Source organism: Pygocentrus nattereri, chromosome 9 (assembly GCF_015220715.1).
Source record: "Pygocentrus nattereri isolate fPygNat1 chromosome 9, fPygNat1.pri, whole genome shotgun sequence".
Lineage (NCBI taxonomy): Eukaryota > Metazoa > Chordata > Actinopteri > Characiformes > Serrasalmidae > Pygocentrus > Pygocentrus nattereri.
Genome location: NC_051219.1, coordinates 27,901,371 through 27,927,505, shown reverse-complemented (window position 1 = coordinate 27,927,505; position 26,135 = coordinate 27,901,371). Strand labels below are relative to the sequence as shown.

Genomic DNA, 26,135 nt, shown 5'->3' with positions numbered 1-26,135 from the left:
ATTAATGCAGCAGCTGGTTGCGGAACATCAGTGTGTTTATATGTTCAATGTTGCCATCTAGTGGAGCTTTCCCTCATAAATCACCACCAAACAGCAAATCCAGTGGGCCGACGTTGATGCTTTTCGTGCTCATAGTCATGATCAATACAGAAACTCATAACTCATGGTATTCATAAAGATTCCCAAAGTGTGAGTGCAGTGGGATGGGTTTCTGTCAGTAAAATGACAGTAGATAAGAGAAGAATCTGATTCTGAATTAACCTTTCTACTCCGAGAACCTTCTCGAATACAGGCCCAAACATTAATGTAGAGAAAGTCAAAATAATAGCTCAGAAAAATGATTCCTTCTAATCCATCAACCAAAAAGGTCTGCAACACTTTGCAAAACCAAAGACAACCTTGTCATTTTATGTTATTTTATTTCAGATTTAAATGGCCATTAAAAAAAGGTCATTTTTCAGGGGATTTTTCTGAGATTAGATGTCAGATTGCATAAGAAAGGAAAAAGTGAAAGGAAAATAACTGAAGAAACAGGAGTTTCCAAAAGTGGAACTGAAAAATGACAAAGCTACATAGAAGATGAGACTCCTAACAACCACCTGGAAAACCTGGTAGACACCAAAACTGTCCCCGTCAGATAAACAGCATCTGAAGCTCTCATTTTCGAGAGAGGAGAAAATCAAGCTGCTTCAGATCTGAAAACATGACTGTCCATCATTCCACTGTTATAAGACATCCCAGTACTATGGGTCGGAAAGGATGTGTAGCTGTCAAGAAGAACCTCACTGAGAAAAGGAGACAGACACATCAAACAAAGAAGCTGAACGATGGGCTGACTACCCCAGAGTCCAGACCTCATCACTGAATGCGTTTGATTACTTCAGGAAATGATCAACCAACTTCAAAGACTGAACTGTGGAGGTGTGTCTGCAGATTCTTTGGGAATCTGAAAGTGTGTCTCCTGAAAAGAACGGAAGCTGTAAAAGAGGTAAAGAGTGACACACTAAATACTGAAAAATGTGATGTATTCAGTTGTTTCAGTTGTTAAGGCCAAATATGTTTTCAGCCTTTTTCTCCACTGATGCTGAAAAAATGAGTAACTTGCATTGAATGACTGTTTTGACTGGAAATTAAATAAAGGACAGGTGCTCTATGACCCAACCCCCCCACCCGGAGGGGAATTTGACTTTTTTCCTGTTAAGAGAACAAAGAAGAAAAAAACTACAGCACTCAGATTACGCAAAAAGTTTAATTGAAAAATAAAACAAAAAAGAAAAAAAAAAAAAAGAAATCAAAGATTTGCATAAATACATGATTAATAACATCTTTTATATAAAAGCAATACATTTCAACATGTAGACAAGCATCTGAAAAAAGAACAGTGCATATGCAAAAAAGCCTAGAGAAAAATAATTTAAATGTTGTCCACCTGTTGTGATATTTGTGAGAAAGCTTTGGTGCATCTTTTTTTTTTTTTTTTTAATTCAACAAGGCGTTTGAACCTTGTTCAGGGGTCATCTGTATCAAACTTTTCAGAAATCGGATAATTTTTGCCTTTCATATGTGGATCAAGAGAGACTGATCCTATATTACATACAGTATATGTCCAAAAGTATCCAGACAGCCCTTCCAATGAGTGAACTCAGCTACTGACCAATACAATGGGAAGCTCTGGAGCAGCTACACATGAGCCTAAAGTCACCATACCCAATGTCTAGTGCGGGCTAGAGGGGTATAAAGCCCACCAGTATTGGACTTGAACTGGAATGATGGAGCTCCAATCCAATACCTTTGCGATGAGTTGGACTGTCCAGATCTCATACCCAATGTCTAGTGTGGGCTAGAGGGGTATAAAGCCCACCAGTATTGGACTTGAACTGGAATGATGGAGCTCCAATCCAATACCTTTGCGATGAGTTGGACTGTCCAGAACTGATCATCCAACATCAGTACCTGACTTCACTAATGCTCACAGCAATGTTCCAACATCTAGTGTACAGCCTTCCCAGAAGAGTAGAGGCTGTTACTGCAGCAACGGAGGACAAACTCCCTATTAATACCCTTCATTTCAGATGAAAAGCTGGACAGGCAGATGTCTGCAAACTTTTGGACACAGTGTACTTCATCTGAGACGTTTTACATAAACAGGTGAAACACATATTTTGCAAGTTCAACAACTACAGGCAAAGTACACGACGATTTAACGATTATGTCACACCAAAAACACGTCCGTTTTAGCACCTCTTGCATAATAAAGAAATAAATCCAGTTGCCATGAAAACAAAAAAGAAAAAAGGAAAAAAAAGTTTGCTGGGTGAGTGAATTCACAGAGATTATCAACATTTGCAGTGGCAGATTTCAGATAGCAGGAGGCCACTTAAAACAAACAAAAACAAAATGTACTGAACTAAAACTCTCATATTACATTAAACTGGACAGAAATAAAATTGATATTAGCACAAAAAATACTCCAATTAGAGCTCAAGCTTTGCTACCTGGCAGTAGCTGTTTGTCCATCTCCACCACTTCTGTTCCATAAATCCATCCTGCCCAAATCCCACCTCATCTACTCATGCACTTTTCACCTGCCGGTTAGACCTGCACCTTTAAGGTAGAAAGCTCTTTAACACAGTACAAAAATAAAACTCAGAAATCAATAAGGCATAAAAAAATAATGTGTGCTAAATAATGTTAATCTTTCTACAGTTGTTTCAACTCTATAAAAATAGTTTAAAAATCTAACAAGAATTCAGTACAGTGTCTCAATATAGTCATCTACACAATATTGGTTTCTTCAAACATCAGACAGCGACAGGTCGAGAGTAGAAACATAAAAAAGAGCGACCTTGCTCTTTCCCTCCTAAGATATTACCGTATGAAGGCTCAACTGACAGAAACAGTAAAATCTGCTTGTTTAATAGCTTAAAGCAGCCTCTGGTTTGAATAAGCACACTGTGCTTATTTTCTGTTCTAAAATATGAGAGGAAACTGGATATTCTGCACTGAAACTAAGGAAAAAAGTCACTTGATCAATCAGTCTAACATGCTATAACATTATTTAAATAAACTCTGCCTAGTCCCTGTTGGCTTTTATCTGTTTGGAAATATGTTACTTTTCCCATCATAATCCTCATGCATACTGAGTACTAGGACCCAAACAATATACTGATCAGCTGATAATATTGGCCAAACCACAAGATTATCAGCATTGCCCATATTTTAATTAGTGCCCTTATTTTGGATGGGCAAATGGCAAGAATCGATCTCTTGATGTTGATATATAAAAATCTTACGACAGCTGAATGTGAAGCACTTTCAATTTAACTACGCGACAGTAAATAACACATTAATACAGGGTTTCTCAACTTGTGTGCTGTGGACCACCAGTGGATCACAAAGCACCCTCTAGTGGTCTGTGGGCCTGTACTCAGAGGGAGGCAGCAGTTCATAGTTGGGGGGGGGGCTCATACATTCATATTCTTTGTCTTTTCAGCCATGTTTTTTAACATAACTGCAAATGAAAATCTACTGACAACCGGAATGGAGGATCTGTTATTTTTCAGCCCTTAATTTTCAGCTTTTCAGTGAAAAGAAATAGAAAACTGCATTTCAAATGTTGATTTTAGTTTTGTTGTGGACCGCTATGCTTAGTAGTTATGGACAGGTGGGCCCTGGGGTGGAAAAGGTTGAGAACCCCTGTGTCATGAGAGGTGATTTAAACCAAAAGCACAAGATATTCTGGGCTGCTGCATCTCCAGCGCTACAATATATGATTTAATGTACTTTACATAGTATTACTTTAGAATTTTGTTTAACTGTTTAATAAATGTCACTGCTGAGGACTGAAAATATGATTAATACGATTACAGTATGAAATTAAAATCTAAAAAATTACATTGGCCGATATCAGTGAACAGAACCTTTCGACACTGGCCACAGAATTCTCATATTGTTCGGGCCCTATTAATTACCACAGGCAACAAAACCACCTTGTACTTGGAAAAAGAACAGAAAACACATTTAAAATCAAAGCCAAGAAACTGCCCACTGGCTTCTATTAGTAGAGAGTTGAGCCAACAAGTTTTCTGTTCTTTGTCAAGTATGGGTAAAGTCAAAATTATTGTCTGCGGGTAATCGACTGCAGAAAAACAGAAGAGAGGGATTAAAATGCTGAAGTATCCCTTTAAGCTGAATGAAACAAACCAGACGCCTCCAAACGTGCTGTCCATTAAGTGGCCTGATGGTCAAAGAGCACTGAGGTAAATGAATTATTAATCGACTTCAGGCTCAAGTTCACTAGTATTAAAATCACTGATCTGAAAGACAATGAATATGAGAATCCTCTCAGCTGTCAACCAATCCATCTAAAAAGGAACAGCTCAGCCAGGAATAAAATCTAAAACATTCCTCCTTACCTCAAATCTCAATCAAGCAGCACGTTAGATGTCTGAAGCTATATAATAATAATAATAATAATAATAATAATAATAATAATGAAGTTTGTTCACATTGGAGCTACAATGCTAATGTAAATGACAAGTAATGGAAGCTTATGGCCACCAATTAGCATAGTGCAAACTGCATGCCTAACCATCACACAGTCGCCTTGCTTAAGCTGTTAAAGTTGAATTCCACCACATTCAGAGCTATTTGATGTGAAATGTTCCATTCTACAAGGTTCTGTGCAGACATATTTTTCAGACATCAAGGTACAAACAATGTAAATGTTCCCTCAAAAGATACAACGGTGCTTTTTTTAGGTTCAATTGTGTACATTAAATACGTTTTTGCCAGGAGAAAAGTACGTATTTGTACTTTTGATAATCTAATGTTTTAAGTTAGAACAATAAAATAAAAAAGCCTGGAGACGAGACGGGAAGTGTGGAGTCAATACAGCTTAAATAATATAGTTTCAGTAGATTACGGTACAATTATGTTCCCTGACTACAGGTACCGCAATGTACCCTTGAGGGTACAACCCCTTTGACAAGAGGGGTACGGCCCCAGTGATCGTTTCATACCTTTATTTGTGAGAGTGTAGAGAAACCAACTGAGTCAGAATTGGAGGAACCAGGCCTCTGACCTCTGAAAGCTTCCTTACTATTAGATCTAAAGTATTAGATGAAAGTGGTACATTTATGTTGCTTAATGCCTGAGACATTGTTTTACAAAAATTCTGAGAAAGTTTTGGCCTAAAATGTATATTTTTTTAAAAGGTACACGCAGGTCTTGCAAAGCAAAATACTATTTTGCTTCATCTTCTCAACATTACAACATAAAAGCTCAGAAGACATGTGTAGGTTCACTGTTTGATTTGGATAGTAAATAAAATGGCTACATTTGTGCTGCAGACATTGGGACCCCTGGTTCCTATCACCACCACTGTAAAGAAACCTAAAATGGCCAGTATCTCTGCAATGGACCATTTCACATCAAAAAACTATAAATGACAACAAATTTCAACAACATTATGCAGGGATTTAGAAAGTTTGACTGAATTCCCTTTTAAAGTAACCTCAAACAGGCTGCTAATGTAACCCTATTATATACTATTATCTTAATATTGGACAAAAGAACAGACTAAGCACATTGGCTGATTCATTACATTAGAATTATGGGGGAAACTGCGCAAACTTTTCACCAGACTGTTCCTTTGTTGTGTAATTTAATTCTACTAGGCTGCATAAGGAGGTCAGATGAGGATGTGTAGTGGCAATATCAAAATCACTGGGAAAGAGCAAAAGTTCTCCTTTACACGATTTGGCAATTAACACACGTACAGCATTGGACGGAAGTGTGCGAGTGAGTGAGTGTGTGTGCGTGCGAATGTGAGTGTTTATACAAGCTCAGAAAAGCTTATCAGAGAGAGAAGAAAAAATGCCCCTCACAAACATTTTGGTTGTACAAATTCGAAAAACCAGGACAAACTGAGTCTTTTAACTACATGCCCTTTTTTCCCCCCCAAATCAAACAACCAGGCAACATGATTCATGCACGGTCCATAACATGCACACGTGCACACGTACCCACGCCATCACGGCTCCCTCAAGAGAAAAGGACACTGTAAATGGTTACGCACTCCAATGTACAACTCTCAATGAAGAATCATGCCAGAGGCAAGCGCCAGCACAAAACAAAGACAAAGAGTAAGAGATCATTGTAACTGAAAACAAGCCATCCACAGCGTATACTGTCATTATCTTAAGGACACTTGAAAAAGGATTGTATCGTTTCACTAGAACCCACCGCAGAGCGGCCCTGGCCATGCTAGAAGAGATAAGCATGGTATAGAGAGGGGGAAAACTGCTAAAAAAGGCTAAAAGGCAAAATGAATTTAGATCACATATCAACTCTAAAAAGGCCACAAATGCTCTGTGCTGCTGAAGAGGCCATGTTTCATCAGCAGAGTTTTCAATCTAGTAATTATTCAAAGCTTTGTAAGAACTTTCCAGTAACAGCACCCCCTCCAAGCTAAGTCTTATTCCAAGTCTGATGAACTTTATAAAACAGCCACCCTGCCAAAAATGATAGGGCATAGCTCCTAGGCTCAGGGTTAACAATATTAAAAGGCCCATATACTGTTTTCTACATTTTTCTTGTTACATTTTTCACCCCACATGAGCTCTGCTATAATGTTTGTGTTGTATTATGTACCAAAAACAACACACACATGCAGACAAAGCCACAATTCACTTTTACATGACTCTCTTTATCTTTTAGGAGAAGCTGTTTCTGTTACTGTGTCTTTCAGACTTGATATATGTTAATGAACCTATGTTCTGATTCAGCAGGGCTGAAAAATTCCTCATAATTCCAGCATGAATGGAGCCAAACCACTATAGGCTGAATGTTGGTAAGGGAGGCGGTATATGTAAATCAGGGGTGCAGAACTCCGGTCCTGGAGGGCCGGTGTCCAGCATAGTTTGGAGGTTTCACAACTCAATCACACCCACTTAACCTGGCAATTAACAGGTAAATGTAATCAGGTGTATTGGAGCAGGTAAATCACCAAATTGTGCTGGACACTGGCCCTCTAGGACCAGAGTTGTGCACCCCTGATGTAAATGAATTGGTTGTGTGACATCACAACCACCAGGAAACAAAAACAAAAAAATAAAAATGCAAAAATAGCAGCTTAGCCTTCACATATGGACTGTACAGACTATGGAGTGAATGTTTCAAAACTAAGTGTTTACATACTACATCAAAAAAGCTCACTTTTCCATGATATGGGCTCTTTAACGTACCAGTAAACAACAAAGCTGAAAACAGAGCCAGGCTCCCCTTACAGTAGACACTGATAATTAGGAGCCAATGCCGCAGTAATGCACCTCATTTCTGTCACAGCATAAAGATCTCTGTAAGAAAATAAAGCATCTACCACTCTGTAATAGGTATATCATTAAGTAAAATGACTGTCGATCTGCAATAGCTGATGAAGTTGTGACTTCACTACTTGGGAACAAAGCCCAAGTCAAAGCTTAGGAGCAAATATTAAGATGTACATTAGTTGCCCTGTCATATAGGTGCCCCCCCCCAAGCCTCAGGGGGAGAATAAGAGTGCAGGATGACCATAATTCTGTAATAAAGATTTTAAAGTAGAGCGACTAATAGTACATAATCTATCACCCTACAACAGAGGAATTATTTAAAAACTAACAGCTGCCCAAATGTGTATTTATGCATTATATCTCCCAAGCCACAAGGGGGAGCTCTAAGAAAGTAAAGCTCACGTGGTTATAGTGTCTACTTTGCAATAAAGCTTTAGTGGGATACAGACTCAGTCAAAGCGCAGAATAAATTATTTTTAAAATCTACAGAGTTGCTTTTTCAAATGTGTATTTTTCCATTGCATCCCCTCCAGGCCTACAGGGGAAGCTCTAAGAAAGGATAACATCTACCACTAATAGTCGCATGATCAAGTAATCAAATCACATTGACAATTTTGCGGAACACAACCTAAAGGCCGTTACACGCCGAACGTGACACAAATGAACACCATGAAACTGCAAAATATTTGGACAAAAATTTGCATCACTATATACAGCAGTGGGGAACATATTACAAACAGGCAGTGTGTCTGACAGGGACACTGGGCAGGCTACGTTCCTTTTCTGAAAAGTGAAGAGAGCTCACTCAGGAGCTGAAACTTTGAGCTCATATTGCTCGGATTTCTGTAACTCAGTTTGAGCTGCTTTTGGAGAAGCAGCTCTGCACATGACAAATGAGAAGTCAAAGTAATTCTTTTGTTGTTTGTCTAAAAGTTCTAGTTGCTGCAAAAACGATCCGTCATCATGGTGGTTGCCATGCCTATGCCAGATACAACAGTGTTGATTTAGTTCACGTTGTCGAATAAAATGTCATTTCCGTGTGTCTGAAACACTGTTTGGTGTAGGGCTGGGCAATACGACAGATGTTTAGCATTACTGTAACAAATTATAGCTGCAGCCCAATTCAGGGGCTGCATATGAAGGCCAACTGGGTCACAGTGGCGTGACTAGGCTGTCCCATTTAGAAGGCACCTTCATATGTGCCCGAGAAATGTGTCTGTCCAGTCCATGGCAATGAAGGACTCAACGGGTGGATCCTTCACCAGCCAACATATGCCGAGGTTCATAACACAGCGGCATCAGCATAGCAGAATGTAAGCATTCGGTTTAAATGTCAAACAGAAACGTAAACAAAAAATAACAAAGAAGCAAACTTACACTTCGCTTTGTTTTAGGGAGCAAGAAGCAGACAGACAGAAGCACCTCTACCTCTAATGACTGAACAAATGAAAAAACTGAAATCAAAGTTTTTGGCTACATTTTTGAAAAACTTTAAAATGAGCTGTGTTTCGTGATGCCACGCGGTAAGGCCGAGAACAGCGGTACTGTGACGCAAACAGGAAATCTGCTGTAGAGCCAACAGTCTCATTTCAGTTCAGCATTTGCGGTTTTACGCAGCCTTCGAAGCACACACATTTGTAGACCTGCAACCTTTGAAGGATGCAGCCCCTGAATTGGAACGCACAGTCTGGAAACGTTAAATAATTTATAGTCAATGATTTTATCATTTTTAATGTGGCAGTACGGGCATTTTTTTGCCTGTTCCAACATTCCTAATGTCTGAAAAAAAATTTGTTGTGACAGATCATACATCGTGAAAATTTCTTAAATTATTGTGATGTTATATTTTTGCCATTTCACCCATCTCTAATTTGGCTTGCACGATATCATCAGCTATACATGTTTGAATTCAGTTTGGATGTTCGAATAAATCATAATCATGCTCAGTGTGTAAAGGCCTTAAGTCAGACTATACATGTGTGTAGTTTTTAAGTCTGACAGCTTCCTACCAAAGGTGTATTTATGCACTCAGGAGGAAGGACGACAACTATCACTCTGATTGGGAACATATGTGGATTTATTTTCAAAATTGAATTTTTTTCAATTCTTCTTCCCAACTTGCCCTCGCCCACATCAACTCGCCATTCGGATGTGTTACACAGGTGGTTACTAGGGATGTTCACAAGTACTTGAATACTCCATTAACCATTCAAAGTGCCAGGATTGGAATACTGAAATTACTGTTCAGATGTTCCTTACCTTTCATCGCAGGAAGGCAAAATATACAGACTCACAGTTCAATGAAAGGCCATGTTTTAACAGAACTGTAAGACTGTCAAATTGCTTGTATCTGCATGTCATTATGCATGTTGTATTACACTTTCCTATTTCCTGCCCTTTTCTCTTTATATGCCTTAACGTGAGTACGTTACCAAGTGTGTTACTGAGAAGGCAGATGCAGCGAGGCTTCATGCTCACTACTCTTGATTTTAGCTAGATCTAGAAACAGTGGAAATATATTTCTCTGACAAACTAACATGTTGGCACATTATCCACTGTGAAGAAAACATCTAGTGTAAGATGAGTCTAATTAGCATCCAGTATTGTACCTGTTAGCTCTAGTTTTAGAGGCAATCTCTGCTCCTCATCCAACAAAACTACCAATTCTCGTCAGCTTTTTTTTCTGAATAATTAAAAAAGTTTTCAAAGTATTTTCAAACCAAGTTTTCAAACGTATTACTCTGCATTCTGCTAAACAGTGGTGCAACCCAGGTACTACATTAATGTTGGACGAAGTCCACTGTTGCCACCATTTTTCCTTCCATGTGATTAACAGATGGTTAATTAACCCTAATGGGTATTTTTAAATATCAAAATTAGTCAGAATGCTCATCCCTAGTGGCCACTCGTGGCAGAACGGGAGGACGGTATGGCGAGGAGCACACTATTAGCTAGGTTAACCTCAGTGATCTTATCGGCTAGCCATGCAAACTTTGCAATGCAAATTCATTTTTCCAGCCATCCAAACATATTGTACATGCAATTTGGGCATAATTGTTTTACTCTGCAATTAAACTTTTTAGAACTGTGTAGAACTGTGGTGTTGTGCCTTTCTTTCAGTTACTGTTAGCCATATAGCCTTTAGCATGCTAACTATCCAGCTATCAGAGTAAGTTCTATGAACAGTCATGTATAAGAGATGCAGTAATTTGCAACCTAAAGCCCAGCAAATTGAACATTATAACTTCAAAACAGTGTACTGTTATGGCTTATAAACAGCTTTATCAGCTCTGAAAAGGGAAAAGCATCAGATCACAATGATTTCTGGGCAGCTGAAGTCAATAACTGTGTTCAATGGTTCCATCGCCCTTTCGAGGGCTAATCTATTAAACTTCGCTGATTAAATAAAAATGTTAAGTAACATAACAGCCCAAAAACAGCTAAAGGGGCTCCCGAGAGAGAAAACGGTGAGGCAAAGTGGCTTAAGGCCTGTTAAAGCCAGTACTGAAAGGGTTTATGAACTGCCCCCCCAAGCCCACAGGGGGTGCTCTAATCTGAAAAGTCTCTTAAGCACAAATGAACACCAGTGCTTCCTTAAAATGGCAATCCTGCGTGATGTATTAAGAGGCAAACCCTTCTCTTCTTCTTTTAACAAAAATCAGGCCCTGTTACACAACTGAGGTCAATAAAAAACAAATCCACCCTGTCACCAGTGAGGAAATCGACAGCCCTCGATTGCTTGCCTCTGATTCTTCAACCAAGCTTTTAGCTTAGCCCAAACGGTTTCACAGCTAAGGGCGTAACTGGAAAAACAAAAAGAGCACTTTTTAAAAAAAGCCTCTATCCACACAGACAGAGTGTTTCATTAGAGACACAGTGACTGAGGCTGAGTAGGGTGCCAAGTTAAGCACCAGGGCTGCGAATTTCACTTTCTTCTGGAGTTAAATGCTAAATACTAAGCCCTGAAGGATGAGAGAGAAAGAGAAGGAGAAGGAGAGATAGACTGAGATAGAGAGATAGATTCCCCTGATGAAGATTCTGGTTATCGTTTCATTCACTCGGGTAAAAAGTCACAAAATTCAGTAAGTTTGTGAGCTAGCATGGCGCTAGCACCTCTAAAACAGCGCTAGCTGAACACGGCAACACATTTTACGGTCGCCTTTTCAGCTTTTCCCAACACTCCTTTACCACTCCCACCAACAGCAAAGTCTTCTGTAAACCCTTCTCAAAACACTAGACGCAAACTGCAGTGGAATATTTTAAAAAGTCAGATTTCTGAGGAGGATTAAACACCCACAACAATCAAACAAAAAAATCCAGACAAAAACAAAAGCCACACGAAGCATCTAACTCTGTTCACTCGAGCCTAGACCTTACAGTTAAGGTGTCTGTGTGATTCAGTGGTTCTTTCAGGAGACAAAGTGAACTTTTTTCTTTTTTTCTCCCCACAGTTGGAGTTAAGAAAGAGAAAAACAGCGTCACATTTCCAGCATCGACCTTCCCTTCATTTAGGAGGCTTTTGTTTTTCTGGCTCGGGGTGATGTTTTGTCCTCTGGTTTCATCACTCCATTCACCAAACCTCCTGTCAAAAACAAACGATTTTATTATAAATATTTTTCATTTCATCAGAAGTAGCACAATTAATAGCCAAGACCAAAGGTCGAAAATACTGTTTCTTACACATTCATTTTCCAAGGAATTTTACCCCATTTCTATGCTAATTAACACTAATGTTGCTAGCAGTGAATGAAAGTGAATAGCCATTAACATTAAGCAGCCATGCTTAACCATGTTAAAAGGCATAGGGACATTTTGCGTAATGGTGATGGTCATTCACTTTCATTCACAGCTAGCAACATTTGCATTGTTTGGCTGAATACTTCTTATAACTACTTCTTATATTTCTAATAATACGACAATATAATAAGGACTTTCAAATATTTTAAACAATCACAATTCTAACTAACTCGTTCTTTCATGAAGTTAATAAATAAAGATTTTGCTATTTTAAAAGCAGTGCATTTTTTTTAAAGCTAAATGAGTAGACAAAATAAGCTTCATCAGAATGGAATTATTATTTTCAATATTTCAATAATGTTTCAGCCAATTAGTCTATATATCAAATAGGTCATATAGACATAGGTTTAACTTCTCCATGATTGTAGCCTCTCGCTCTTGTTCCACTACTGTTTTACTTCGAGGGAAACTGGAGTGTTCTGCTTTGCTACCGATTTATTTTGCTGCTTGTTGTTTTACTCACAGTTATCTCGCAAGCACTGTCCAGGGTACTCTGCTGAATTACTGATATTACTGATACTGTCAGCATCAGCACTTGTTTGTCACTGTAAATGATACATTAGACTGGATGTACCTCAGTGATAAACTAATTCATAACTGCAGTAGCCGGAAATAAGGTTTTATCAAGAAACGCATCAACAGAAGTTTCCATTTAAAAGCTGAGCTGAGACAGAAAAAACATGTGAGCAGCCAGAACTACTACAGATGGCTTGAAGGGTCAATCATAAAAATAACCAAAAAAGGTTAATGTTTATAAGAGACATTATTATATTATACAGATAGCACCTTTAATCTATTTACTTAGAAGAATTATTTTAAAAAATTACAGGAAGATGAGCACAATTACAAACTATATAGGGAAAAAAGACCCAGTACATTGTGCACAGTCTATGCAGAAGTCCGAAGACCCCTGGTCAAATTATATGCTCTGTTGATTTTCTGATTTCTGTTAAAATAAGTTAACACATCTTCTACAGAGGTTATAAATATGCAATTTGTTTGCCAATTATAGTGCAGCATTTTTATTTATTTTTGCCCAGTAAAATATAGAGGGGGAAAAAATAATACATAAAACTGAAAAACATCATAACAGTTTCACAGGCCAAAATTGATGTATTAAATGTAAATTTTAATGTTAATTTCAGCAAATCAATCGTGATTGTGCATTAGAATGTGCAGAGGTTCTCTGCAGAGGACGTTTTATTATGTTCAGTAGGTGTAGGAGGCTTTAGGGATCTCTCACCCCTAGAAGACTCCTTCTTGGTGGGTTTGCTCTTGGGGCTGACAGCCTTCTTCTTGCTGGCCTGGATCTGGCTCTGCTCCCTCCACTTCTTCAGCTGGAAGTTGATGAATTTCCACATCATCCAGGCCTGGGTCAGGCAAATGGCTGACAGACAGGTCATCCTGTGCAGAGAGAGGCCACGGACAGTGAGATCAGAGACATAAAAAGTAAAAGCGCTGTTTAAAACAGGGAACTTCATCTTCACGTTCACACAGAAATGGAGACGCTTATTTTCTGTTTCTGGTTCATCACATTGTAATTTGAAAGTGGCTGGTTCATTTCAAAACCAGGCAGGAGAATGCTAGACAGACTTTATCTGTCCCAGGAAGCACAAAATCATTCTGAAACTTTTTTTTTACCCCACAACACATCACAGACAAGCAATATAAACATGAGTGTTTTAGGTAGGTGAGCAAAATTTCCTTTTAAGAAGCAGTATGGAAAAACAATGAACACCTGCCTCTTTTACTCTTAACTTTACTGCAATTCTGAACCCAGTTAAGATGTAATTTATCAAAACAAAAACTAAGTATAGGAAGAGATTCAGTAACACCAGTGAAGACAACTGCATCGTAAAGCATGCACACTATTGGCTCAATATTAGTGTTAGTGCAAGTTCTTAGGCCCAATCCCATTTCACCCTTTGCCCTTGCCACTTAGCCCTTATTCCTCCGTTCTGCGTGTTCACGTCTAGGGGTAGGGTACCCTGATTTTTGTTGAGATAGAGGGGTAAGGGTGAAGGGTTAGGGCTACATGGCCTTATAAACGAGGCATAGTCCAAAAAGTGTTATGAGAAAAAAGAAACCCAGCAAGATGGCTGCGCAAATGTAATTAATTTCTCTGTTAATTTTAGGATAACACGTTTACCATCTTAGTTTAATCTCTTTTCAATGAATTATGGTCCTTATCTTCATAAAAAAAAACATTAAAAATGCTAGTAGTATGGTGATGTCTCAGTACCTAGCTCAATAAATTTCCTGTTCCACCTTAAATGGTGCAGAGGTTCTGACAGCTGAGGCTCCAGAAAGCAACAGCTGCTCCATTTAAGGTGGAACAGGAAATTTAGCAGAAGACGCTGGTGAAAAGCTGGCTTCAGTTTCATATTACAGAAGAGTCAGAAAAGGGCTATAATAAATAACTATCCCCTCTTTGAAGGCATGTGATGCCCTAAATGTAACTAAAGCCCAGTAGTGAGGTTGCTGAACATTATCTTCCTTTACTATCACTGCAGACTGGCAGGGTCACCTACGCAGTACCGCTAGCAAGCTATTAATGAAGTAATGTTCTTTTTTTATTCAAGGGTTGTCCTACTTCATACGGGAAGATTTCAACCACAACTAGTTGTAACTTAAGGTGACACTCAAAAACAAGGGGTACGTCTGAAAGTAAGAAATGTCACTGGGTCTCAATTTTTAATAAAAAAAAAAACAAACAAAAAAACAAAAATGGAGTCGAGGTTCTATTCTGATAGCAACAATAATCCTTTAAAGCGTCACAGTTCAACTCTTGTGGTCCAACAAAGGACTTAACAGGTATTGTAGGATTTTTTCAAGTCTGATTTGAAATAAACAGAAGCATATGGAAAAATCTATGAGTACACATTTAATACAAACTTTATATCAGTCAGTGGATCAATGATTACCTAAACACCATTAGGAACATTTTCAGTCATTTGGTATTGATTATATTCTATACTTGCAGCTTTTTTTAATTCCATCTGTATTTTCTTTTCATATCATATCATAAACTTCAATGTTCTCAACATGCAGCTAGCTCCTTGTTTGTGATGGGTTTAGCTTCTTCAGTGGCATTGGCTGCTTCTCTGTTGGATCTGTAAATCAACCCTGAGATTCACTGCTGTGAAATCACAGCAACAGTAAAAGATAGTCCTTAACTAAACTGTGGGTCTTGACAGCTAGGAAGGTTAGTTAGGTTTACTGCAACATGCAAAGATCCAACAGGCAAATGTTTTCATCGTTTCCTTTAAATATAACAGCATTCGAGACAAATAGTATGAATCATTTAATCACATTGTGAAGAGTTAGTCTTGTTGGATCAAAATCTTTTCATGCACGGTGCTTCTGACTCACAATTCTGGTGTATTTTTTGAAAAAGAAGCAGCAAATGCAAGCGCTTGCTCCAGGCTGATTTATACAACTGCAGACTGACTATCTTGGAAGTGTTGGGGTAGAATGAGACCCAAACACTACTTAACCTGAATCAGACTCAGCACAAAATTAAACTGGAGTAGTCTGAGGATCAAAAGGTGCAAAAATGTATATCAGACTATTAGCATCCAGTACTGTGCCTCCTCTATCTAGTCTGGCAAAGCAATATGAGATTTTCTTCTTTGTTGCAGCAGCTTTTATGACATCCCATTCTAAATCCACAGGCATTAATATGGAGCTCGTCAGCCTTTGCAGCTCCAACAGCTTCACTGATGGACAAGAGAGCCTGGCTCACAATCTCCATTCAAGTTCATCCCAAAGTTGTTCGGAAAGGTTGTGGTCAGGGCTTTGTTTGGGCCAGTCAAGTTCTTCCATAGCAAACTCACCCAGCCATGCCTTTTTGGACCTTGCTCTGTGCACTGGGGCTCAGTCATGCTGGAACAGAAAAGGCTCTTAATTGTACAATTGTCTAAAATGTCTTGGTATGCTAAAATATTAAGATTTCCTTTCACTGGACCTTAGAGGTCTAGGCCAACCCCTGAAAAACAACTCCATAGCATTATCCCTCCTCCACCAGACTTTACAGAAGGCACAATGCAGTCAGGCATGGAAACATTCTCCTGACTCATCTATCAGACTGCCAGACAGAGAAGTGTGATTCATCACTCCACAGGATGCAATTCCACTGCTCCAGAATTCAGTGGCAGCGTGCTTTACACCACTCCCCCCGACACTTGGCATTGTGCATTATGCTTGTACATAGCTGCTCAGCCATGGAAGCCCATTTTGTGACACTCCTGACGCAGTTCTTTTGCTGATGTTGCTTCCAGATGCATTGTAGAACACACATTAGTGAGTGATTCAACAGAGGATTGGCACTGCGTGCTCCAGCACTTGGTGGCTCTGCTTTGCACGCTTCAGCACTTGGTGGCTCCATGTGAGTTTGCATGGTCTACCGCTTTGTGGCTGAGCTGTTGCTGCCTACATTTCACAATAACAGCATTTTAAGTTGACTGAGGCAGATCTAGCAGGACAGAAATTTCACAAACTGACCTGTGGCAGAGGTGCCATCCTATGACAGTGCCATGTTTAAAGTCACTGAGCTCATCAGCACGACCCACTCATCAGCACGACCCACTGCCACTTCTTGTTGACTGACACTGTAGCTGAAACACCTGAACTGAATAATTAGGAGCGCTGTCCCAATACTTTTGTCCATATAATGTATTTTTCAGTTTTCACTGAACCCAGGTTTAAGTGATTAAGTGATACTTTTTTGATCTCACAACTGGGGAAATTCCACCTCCGCATTTAACCCATCCGTGAAGTGAAACACCACATACACACTAGTGAACACACACACTAGGGGGCAGTGAGCACACTTGTCACAGGGCCAGATCCCTAACCTCCAGCCCACAACTGCCCCCTAAAAATATGGAGCACTTCACGGATTTGCATGTCATCCTTTCGCAGGGGCCATTCTAATCTTCTCTGTATCGATCCAATTTTAGTATATGTGCTGCTGTAGCGAGCACAATCAGTTTAGTGCAGAAAACTAGTGGTCCAGGTGGATACTAGCCAGACTATACCTAATAGATATGGATGTATACACTTGGATCACTCTTGTGACTCTCACATAGATTTTTTGTTTATTTTGTTCAGCCATGTTCAGCTGTACCACACGAGATGCCAGCTTTACATCGATTTAAATATAAACCAAAAAGACAAAATTGCTCACATTTTTGGCAGGAGGAACAGAAAGAGCCAGAAATGTAGATGGAAGAAAAAAGGAATGCTGATATTTTTGGAAAAGGCCGGAATCTCATATGTGGGTAAAGGTAGATGTGTCATGAGGAGGGGTGTTTTTGTACAACTTGTCTTCGTTCAGAAGACAAACTGAGATCTTGATCGGACTATTGTGCGCAAGTAAACATAGTTTTTGCCCTTCATATCTAGATGACCAGCGAACAATCAAGTTTAACATGATTAAATGCTTCAACTTCTGAATTTATCCACCAGGTGGCAGCAAACATTACAAACAAATACATTACCGGACAGTAAGCACGTTGAAGTTCCCGTCTGCCAAAGAGAAGCCCTGATTATCTGTACGAGACAGTCCGAAACCGAAGGTCAGCACAGAGAGGGTGAGGGTCAGGAGTCGAGCAATGACGAAGAGGAGAGCCCACAGCGTAAACCTAGACAGAGAGAGAGAACAGAGAGAGCATGTGAGTTGTGGGGACAGAAAAGAGAGAGAAAGAGAGACAGTAATAGAGTGAACACAGAGAGCTAGGGAGCGAGAGAGAGAGAGAGAGAGAGAGAGAGAGAGAGAGAGAGAGAGACAGAGAGAGAGAGAGAGAGAGAGAGAGAGAGAGAGAACAAATGAGCAAGCATCAAGAGAGAGTAAGAAGTGGGAAAAAAAAGCAAGAAACAGAGAGTGAATGAAAACACAGCAAGCAATCAAGAACAGAGTGTGAGAGAAGAGAGCCCAAAGAGCAAGCGAGAATACAGAGAGAACACACTGAGCTAGCAAGATGCCAGAGAGCGACAGAAGCGAGAAACCACAGAGAGAGAGAGAGAGAGAGAGAGAGAGAGTGCAAGAGAGATTGCAGAGAGAGTGAGCAAGAACAGAGAGAGAGTGAGAACACAGAGCAAAAAACTGAAAGTACACAGACACACAGACAATCAGAGAGAGAGCAAGAAAAAATAGAAGGAGAGAGAGAGAAAACAGAGAGGGAGAAAGAACAGAGGGAGAAAACAGAGACATAGAGATAAGAGAGAAAAGCTGTTCATACTATGCTGCTACCATAGCTAACAAGGCCATAAAATGTAATACGCATTGTACATGTTCTCCAAACAGCAGCCCAAAATTTGAGAAGAGCAGTTTAGCTACTAACGATCATCAGATCTCAAATCATCCAAACCCAAATACCCAATAAATGTACACACATCTTTTACAGCTTCTAAATAACTATAATATTCATACACTGACACTCTGCTAAACATTGTAGGCATATGGCTTATGTTGTTTCAGTACATCACAAAAAACAAACAAAAAAACCCCCAGCAAAACAAGAGGAAGCCGAAGCAGCTAGACAACTTAGACGGTTAATCCTTTAAGTCAATTGTTCACAGGTCTAATCCAGAACAGAACAAATGAAAGTTTGGCTACATAAAGATCATTCCAGGCCTTCAGGACTGACAACATTAGCTGCGTCAGTGAACAGAGGAAGTGAAAAGGTGAACGTACCCTTTCTGTTTGTTCTCGTTGCTGAAATAGAAGAGACGTGATGCATGGAAGAGAAGCTCCACCAAGTAGTGCGGAACCAGAAGAACGAGGCCCAAGCGGTGGAGACTGCAAGAGGGAGAGAAAGGTTTCAGTCATTTTGGCTCACAGTGGGTGTGTGTGATGCAGATTCTGTAGCACGAAAATCAAAACATTTACGTGCACACATTGAGCAACATTAGTCACTGTTAGCACAAATGTACACTTAAAAATAAAAGGGTTCTTGGAACAATGCCATAAAAGAACCACTTTTAGTTCCTTAAAAGAACAACATATGGTTCTTTAAAGAGTTTTGAAATTTCAGCACAAAAAAAAAAAATAAAAAATAAAAAAATAAAGTCATTCAGAGTGGTTTGGTGTGAAATGCTCTGTTCTAGAGAAAAAAAAACTTTGGCTTTGCTCACACAGCAGGAAAAATCTTTCGTGGGACAAATCTTATTCTTTTTTTTCCCCATATGTGATTCAGATGTGTTGTCTGTGTGTCAGTGTGAACAGCAAAAACACACTGAATCTGACATTCAATTTTGATTTGAGACGCATTCAAATGCTGCACTGAAATCTGATCCGTATCTGATCTGCGGCAATGTGACTCAGTCTGAACAGCCAGATCGGAATTAATGCGACTTTTACTTCAGTCCAACTCCACATCTGTCAATTTCGCCCTGTTGAGACTTCAAATATTTGGGATGATGTTTCTGTATTAAAAAATTAGAAGAGACTTCTAGGGAGGCACGGTGGGTAGTGCTGTCGCCTCACAGCGAGGAGGGCTTGGGTTCGTCCTCTCTGTGTGGAGTCTGCATGTTCTCCCCGTGTCTGCGTGGGTTTCCTCCGGGTTCTCAGATTTCCTCCCACAGTCCAAAGACATGCAGTCAGGCCAATTGGACATGCTAAATTGCCCGTAGGTGTGAGTGACTGTCTGTGTCTGTCTGTCTGTCTGCCCTGCGATGGACTGGTGACCTGTCCAGGGTGTATCCTGCCTTCCGTCGGATGACTGCTGGGATAGGCTCCAGCACCCCCCGCGACCCTGACGGAGAAGCGGCTTAGAAAATGGATGGATGGAAGAGACGTCTCCAAAACCCTCTGTGTTCAAAGTGATTTTGTAAAAAAAAATGGCCGAATGCAGCCATAGGACAACAAAACAGTTTGTTTAAAGAATCTGAGGACATGAACCAAAGTGACCGTGCCCTTTTAACACTGAGCTTAAACACATTATGGGTGGTGAGCCCAGCTGTTACTGAAGTCACTGAAGCTTCATGATGGCTCCTGCCATGCTGACGAAGATGAAGCTGAACCCTTTGGGAGCGAATGTCATTCGTTGGCAGTCATGATTGTTTACCTCTGAGTGAGCCACATCAAACAATGTGAAATACTATTAATTGCGCATGAGGGTCAGTTTAGGAGCGTCATCTGTTCAGACTAATGTCGTATAGCAAGTCACATTTTAAAAATATTGTGAACAGCCAAACAAAAAAGTGGATTTGGTGAGAAAATCAGATTTTGGATACTTTTACCTGCTGTATGAACGCAGCCTTATAGACAGAACTGTTCACAGTGCTGGTGATAAGAACCAGTGTCCATTTGCATAAATCATGTTATGTATTTATCTAAAGTTTAACGCTTAAGGGAAAAATTCAAAGCTATAAAATTTTATTCTGCAAAGGTCAAAACTGAGGTTAGGATCTAATACTCAGTTTGCAACTATGATTTTTTTCCACTTTCTATTCAAACAGCACCCTGAAGACATTTGATGCAGCTCAAAGTTGCACTATGCGAGTTTTGGGGATTCAGAGACACAAAGTGCAAAAGAACTTTTTGTAATGCAGGTTTTGCTGAGGACCCCTTCCCCAAGCAGATGAATCTTAAAGAAATTAGTCAAAACTTGGTGACTGTCAGCTTCAAGGTCTTTGAAGTTTAATGCCTTTGATATTGTCAAGTGAACTGGTTACGAATATGCCGCCTGATCGCTGAGACTGTTCTATGAGAAATGGTGGACTGGTATAAAGTCAACTGGATAACTAAACTTGGCTGCTTATATGAAGGCATTTTTATTCCAATAGACCTATTCATTTAATTTATTAAATACTACTGCGTGTAAACACAGCACTTGTGTATTGAGTTTTTTGTCGGTAACTCAAAGTTCACTCATTTAAGGCAACAGAAACAGATCTCATTCAGCATACTAGCACAAAGCTAGTACTTACAAGCATGAAATGCTGCACTGCTGTGGTTGAATAGCTACGCATAAAAGCAGAAAATCTTTCCCTCAAGGGAATGAAAGTGTGGTTGGGCTGGAAGGCTGGCTTGTACCTCATCATAAAAAAAAAAAAAAAAAACACAAACTTGCTAATCAATTATGCAGCTCAAAGCTAAATAATTTATACTGCTCCAAGTCCTTTCCTGCAAAAGAGGATTAAGAAAGCAAAGTGAACCTCAGGAACACTCACTTGAGGATGTAGGCACCAGTGATGTGGAAAATGTAAAGGCAAATGTAGTAAAGTTGACGAGGAATATCTTCCTGGAAGCAAATGCATAGAAAATGGCATGTAATTGCTGTCTATCAAGCACACTCAGTTCAATTCAGTAAATTTCCCCAGGAATAACTAACTAAAAAAACAAAAAAAAATAAATATCACAAACCTACAAAGAATTTTTACTATATACACAATTACACATCACAATGTTTAGCTTTTCAAAGTAAGCAAAATGTTAAAAAGATGCAAATATAAACTATTTAGTACAGAACAAAAAAGAAAAACACAAACCAGTAAAAATATATATAATTAAAATAACAGCTTAATAAAATGAAATCCACTTATATCCGCTACTTATATTTAATTTCTACAGTTAGTAAATCAGTCTTTTACATGATGCAGTTGTTCAGTCCATAATATGCTCAGAAAAGCAGGGTGTGATATTATTAAGAGACCGACAATATACACCAATCACGCATAACATTATGACCAGCTCCTTCTTTCTATGCTGATTGTCCATTTTATGATCCACTCGTACCAGCACAACACACACTAACACACCACGTCAGTGTTACCGCAGTACTGAGAATGATCCACCACCCAAATAGTACCTGCTTTGTGAGGGTCCATGGGGGTCCTGACCCCTGAAGAACGGGGTAAAATGGGGCCAACAAACTGTGCAGAGAACCAGACAGACTACAGTCTGTAATTCTAGAACTACAAAGTGCACCTATACAGTAAGTGGAGCTGATAAAACGGACAACGAGCATAAAAACAAGAAGGTGGTCATAATGTTATGCCTGATCGTTGTATCATCATACTGCCCACCACTAATTCAGCCTGACAGTATGTTACAAATATAAGAAGTGGTCAGTTTTTTGCAGTGCTCACCTTTCGCACTTTCTGAAAATAAAGTTCTGGAAGGGCGTGGAACCAATAGGCAATCTGGCAGATGTAGAAGAACTTAACCTGAAAACTGAGACAAGGCAAAAAATGTACATGACGTAAGGGCTGTCATTATCAATTAAAATAATCAAGTGTTTTTTTTGTAACAATCAAGATATTTTATTTATTAAACATTAACAAACCATGTACAGCACTTCAAAATACTTCACTGCGGAGTTGATTTCAAGTAATGGGGATCGACGGAGACGATTTTATAAAATTTACTACGACTCTACGACTCAGGAATTTAATGATAATTCAACATAAAGTGATTAAGCTGGAGTGAAAATGTAGGCAAGACTGACAAAGCATGAGACCTTGTACAACTCCCTCAAAACTACAGAGAAGGCTCCTCTGTGAACAGAAGCTGATACAATATCAGCAAATTAAAGACGACTTGAATGTTTCTGTGGTGCTTTTAGTATTTATAGTGTTGAATCTTCACATTTTGTGAGTGAGAAACGTCTTCAGAAGGTGTTTTGTACACAATTCTGGTGACACACAGCTTGAAAGAAGCAGAAAGATCTTGTGCACACTTTGCTACTGCGCAAAAACAATGCGGCTTGACCAGCAAAGCAGGACGTTTCTGTGAGGCTTTTGTTTGCATCACTGATGCAGATATCAACTGCATCCCTCCAACTAAAAAAAGTATATTACATTTTCACCTTTTTTTCCAGATCATCAGTTAATGTTCTATTTTATTTTGTAGAAACTTTTACATTAAAAAGCCAAATTACTCATTATTTATGTTTTGCTGACCCCTTTATTTTAAACACATGGCATCAAACAATGCAATACTACACTTAATATGTATGATTTTTACAGAAAGTGTTACATATACTGTTTTCTTTGCAATGGCTCAACTGTAATCCACTTTTTGTTACAAATTTTACATTTCACTTTTTTTTACTGTTTTCCACTTACAGCCAATCTACTGATGTGCGAGTTGCGTTGAGACACAGTCAGACAGGCTGTCTAGACAGTGAAGGCAGAATATCAAAACAATCAGCATTTCTAAACAAATGTTTTCAACTCTGACTCTGAACCAATTCTGTACAACCCAGCACTAGTGGTGTTTCTATTTTAGCACATGTAAAGACAGAAAACGAGACTTCTACAACTTCTATAAGCTAATAATTGACCAGCAGCATGTTTGGTCAGATTCTGAGTATGACAGCAACAGTACAAGCTCGGGCGTCTCTGGCCAAACGACACGTTTTAATAAAATTGGGCCCGTGCAAAAACAAAAGCATATTTTATACATTTAACTTTCCAAAATGTTAAACTCAGCAAATAATGATCTGCAGAAAATGCCACTTTACAGAGACTAGTTTTTAAAAATGCATCATCATGAAAACTGCTAATTCATCAGGAAGGCTGACTAATCTATGTAAGTCATCATGACAGACCTGGATGACAAACTTCAGTATCACAGCACAATTCTAAACTGAACAGGTTAAATTTTGGCAGGCAATGACTAATACAACGATTATACTAACCTACCCAATGTGGTTATCAGTGGCCTGGAATTAGTCACATATTTTGGCAGGATGTGGAAAAAGGAAGTGACTTGCAGAAAAACTGTCTGCAATTTGATTTTGGTCTTTCAGGGATGCCGACATACTTCACTTGAAACCTGCGGCAGGTCAAATTAATTACTTTCTATCAGCCTTTCATTTCCCTTAGTCATTCATTTTGAGGGAAAACTTAAATTGTACTTAGAGCAGGCAGAAAAACTGAGCTGGCAAGTCTCAGAAAAAGACAGTAAATATTCCAACAGCAGCCTCGAGAAAGGAGATGTAGCATATATTGAGGAGTACAACACCACAGCCTTTACACTGTAATAGCAAAATTAGGGGAAGGGAACATATGACTTGACTTAAAATGCTCAAATCATGTACAAGCAAATTTTTCATTTCTTAAATAAAGGAATTAATTTAATATGTAAACATTAAAATCAACACAGTCCATATAAATGGCAAGAATATTTTGAATTCACTGTTTTTATGTCATAAAAAACAACATATTTGCATATAGCCAATAGCTGTTTAGCTCCACCCACAGTGAAATATGTAGTGTTTAGCCAAGAAAGCAACACAATACAATAAAAACAGCCAATTTAATTTTAAAGCATAGGTAAAAAGATTGTAAAAAGACCATGTAATTAAATACAAGACTAATGTGGAATAATGTAGGTCAAAACTTCTCAAAGAATAAGCAATAAGCAGGCAGTGTGCACACATTAAAATAACTATAATATATAAATAACTATAATAATAATAATATAACACATATATTCTATATATTTTAATATGCAAACTTACTGTTTAATTACTAAATTTTACATATTAGAACATTAAAAAGTGGCTTGTGCAGATTTTATGGCACATTTTATACTGAAAGTTTTTCTTTGCTATGTTAAACATAGCAAGTAAACAGAAATTGTTAATTAAAATTAGTAGAAAATGTCATATGTTTGTTCCCTATAGAGGATGTGTTACCCTGTTTAGAAAATCAACAAAACCTTTAACATTTAACTTTGCATAGAAACAATTTGGATGATTTTTTCTCCCCAACTCTGAAAGGCTCTGCATGGTTTGTTACTGTTCAGTTAGTTCCTATTTTCAGAGTCTGGACTTCCTATAAAACTCTGATTACAGAATTATTAAAAAAAACAAAAAAAACAATCAGTATCTTACTACAATCAATAGCAACAGCTCTGCAAACTACAAATGTGTACGTGTGTGTTCGTAAAAATACACAGCAGAGCTTTAGCTTTTCAGGAACAGCACAATCTCCTATCAGCTCTACTACACCTCACACGAATCCTCAAAGCCACTAAGAGTGAGAGTACTTACGCCATGTGGGTGTGAGGGTAGCCGTCCCACAGAAATGTGGGGTTTGTCACAAACTCCTCCTTTCAGAGACAAAAATAAAAGGTAAGAGAGGGAACGAGAGAGAATCATTCTACATACACATGCGAAAGACCCCCCCCCAACTCCTGCCTATATGTACATCATGTAACAGTGGTTCTTACCGCAGTGAGGATGCTGCAGCCCCAAATGAATGAGAACAAGTAGAACGCTGCCAGCTGTCCAGATTCATTAAACTTGCTGTGTTTTGTTTTTGACAAATGCAGGCGCCGATTGATTTTCTGCAGGGGGGAGGAGAACAAGGTTAGCACCAAATTTTACTAAATACAAGTAGTGTATAAAAGAAAGCAGCTATGTGCTCTGTGTGTATTTAGCCTCAGCACTCATGTTCATCAAAGTATCCTCCTTACACGCTCAGAAAACAAGGTATGAAACTATCACTGGGGTATATCTCAGTACCCTTAGTCAGTGAGCATAATTGAACCATAATGTATTGACTCCACACACCCAGTCTCGTCTCCAGGTGTTTTATTTTATTGTTGTTTTAAAACATTAAGGTACAAATATATACTTTTCACCTGGAGAAAAAATGGATTTAAGGTTCACAATTTGACATTAAAACCACCAAAGTATCTTTTAGGGAACATTTACATTGTTTGTACCATGATCAATGAAAAATGTACTGGCACAGAACCTTTATTTCTAACAGTCTATTATGAAGAGTAGTTTGCTTTTCCAAAACAACTGAAAGGATTAAGTTCTGACATCACAACAAGGGGATCCAATGGGTGGCCACTGGCTTTTTCCTCCAAGGTAGCACAGTCAACAGTGAGAGAAATCTTCACACATTTCAGATCATTTTTGTCTTAAGAAACCAGATTGGGCCTTTACATGTTGCATTTTGGAAAACTGGCAAAGAAAACAAGAATATGTGCATTAAAAACAAAAAGCTAGGCACCACTAAATATTTTACAAAAAGTGGACA

At 38.9% G+C, this 26,135-nt stretch overlaps 1 protein-coding gene and 1 non-coding gene across 2 annotated transcripts in view; both read right to left on the bottom strand.

Annotated features, from left to right (window-relative positions):
- Window positions 1-1,304: 1,304 nt before the first annotated feature.
- zgc:113278 (uncharacterized protein LOC541528 homolog) overlaps window positions 1,305-26,135 on the bottom strand; it is a 29,980-nt gene continuing 5,149 nt past the window's right edge. Inside the window, exons 4-11 of the mRNA XM_017698238.2 lie at window positions 25,315-25,431; window positions 25,136-25,194; window positions 22,224-22,308; window positions 21,306-21,376; window positions 18,826-18,930; window positions 17,630-17,773; window positions 13,372-13,532; window positions 1,305-11,913 (exon numbers count right to left, since the gene is read on the bottom strand). Of these exons, the coding sequence (XP_017553727.2) occupies window positions 11,840-11,913; window positions 13,372-13,532; window positions 17,630-17,773; window positions 18,826-18,930; window positions 21,306-21,376; window positions 22,224-22,308; window positions 25,136-25,194; window positions 25,315-25,431 (816 nt within the window). The 3' untranslated portion in view covers window positions 1,305-11,839. The remainder of the gene's footprint in view (window positions 11,914-13,371; window positions 13,533-17,629; window positions 17,774-18,825; window positions 18,931-21,305; window positions 21,377-22,223; window positions 22,309-25,135; window positions 25,195-25,314; window positions 25,432-26,135) is intronic.
- LOC119264113 lies at window positions 17,007-17,113 on the bottom strand. The gene has a single exon (XR_005130775.1). It is a non-coding gene; the product is annotated as a U6 spliceosomal RNA (small nuclear RNA).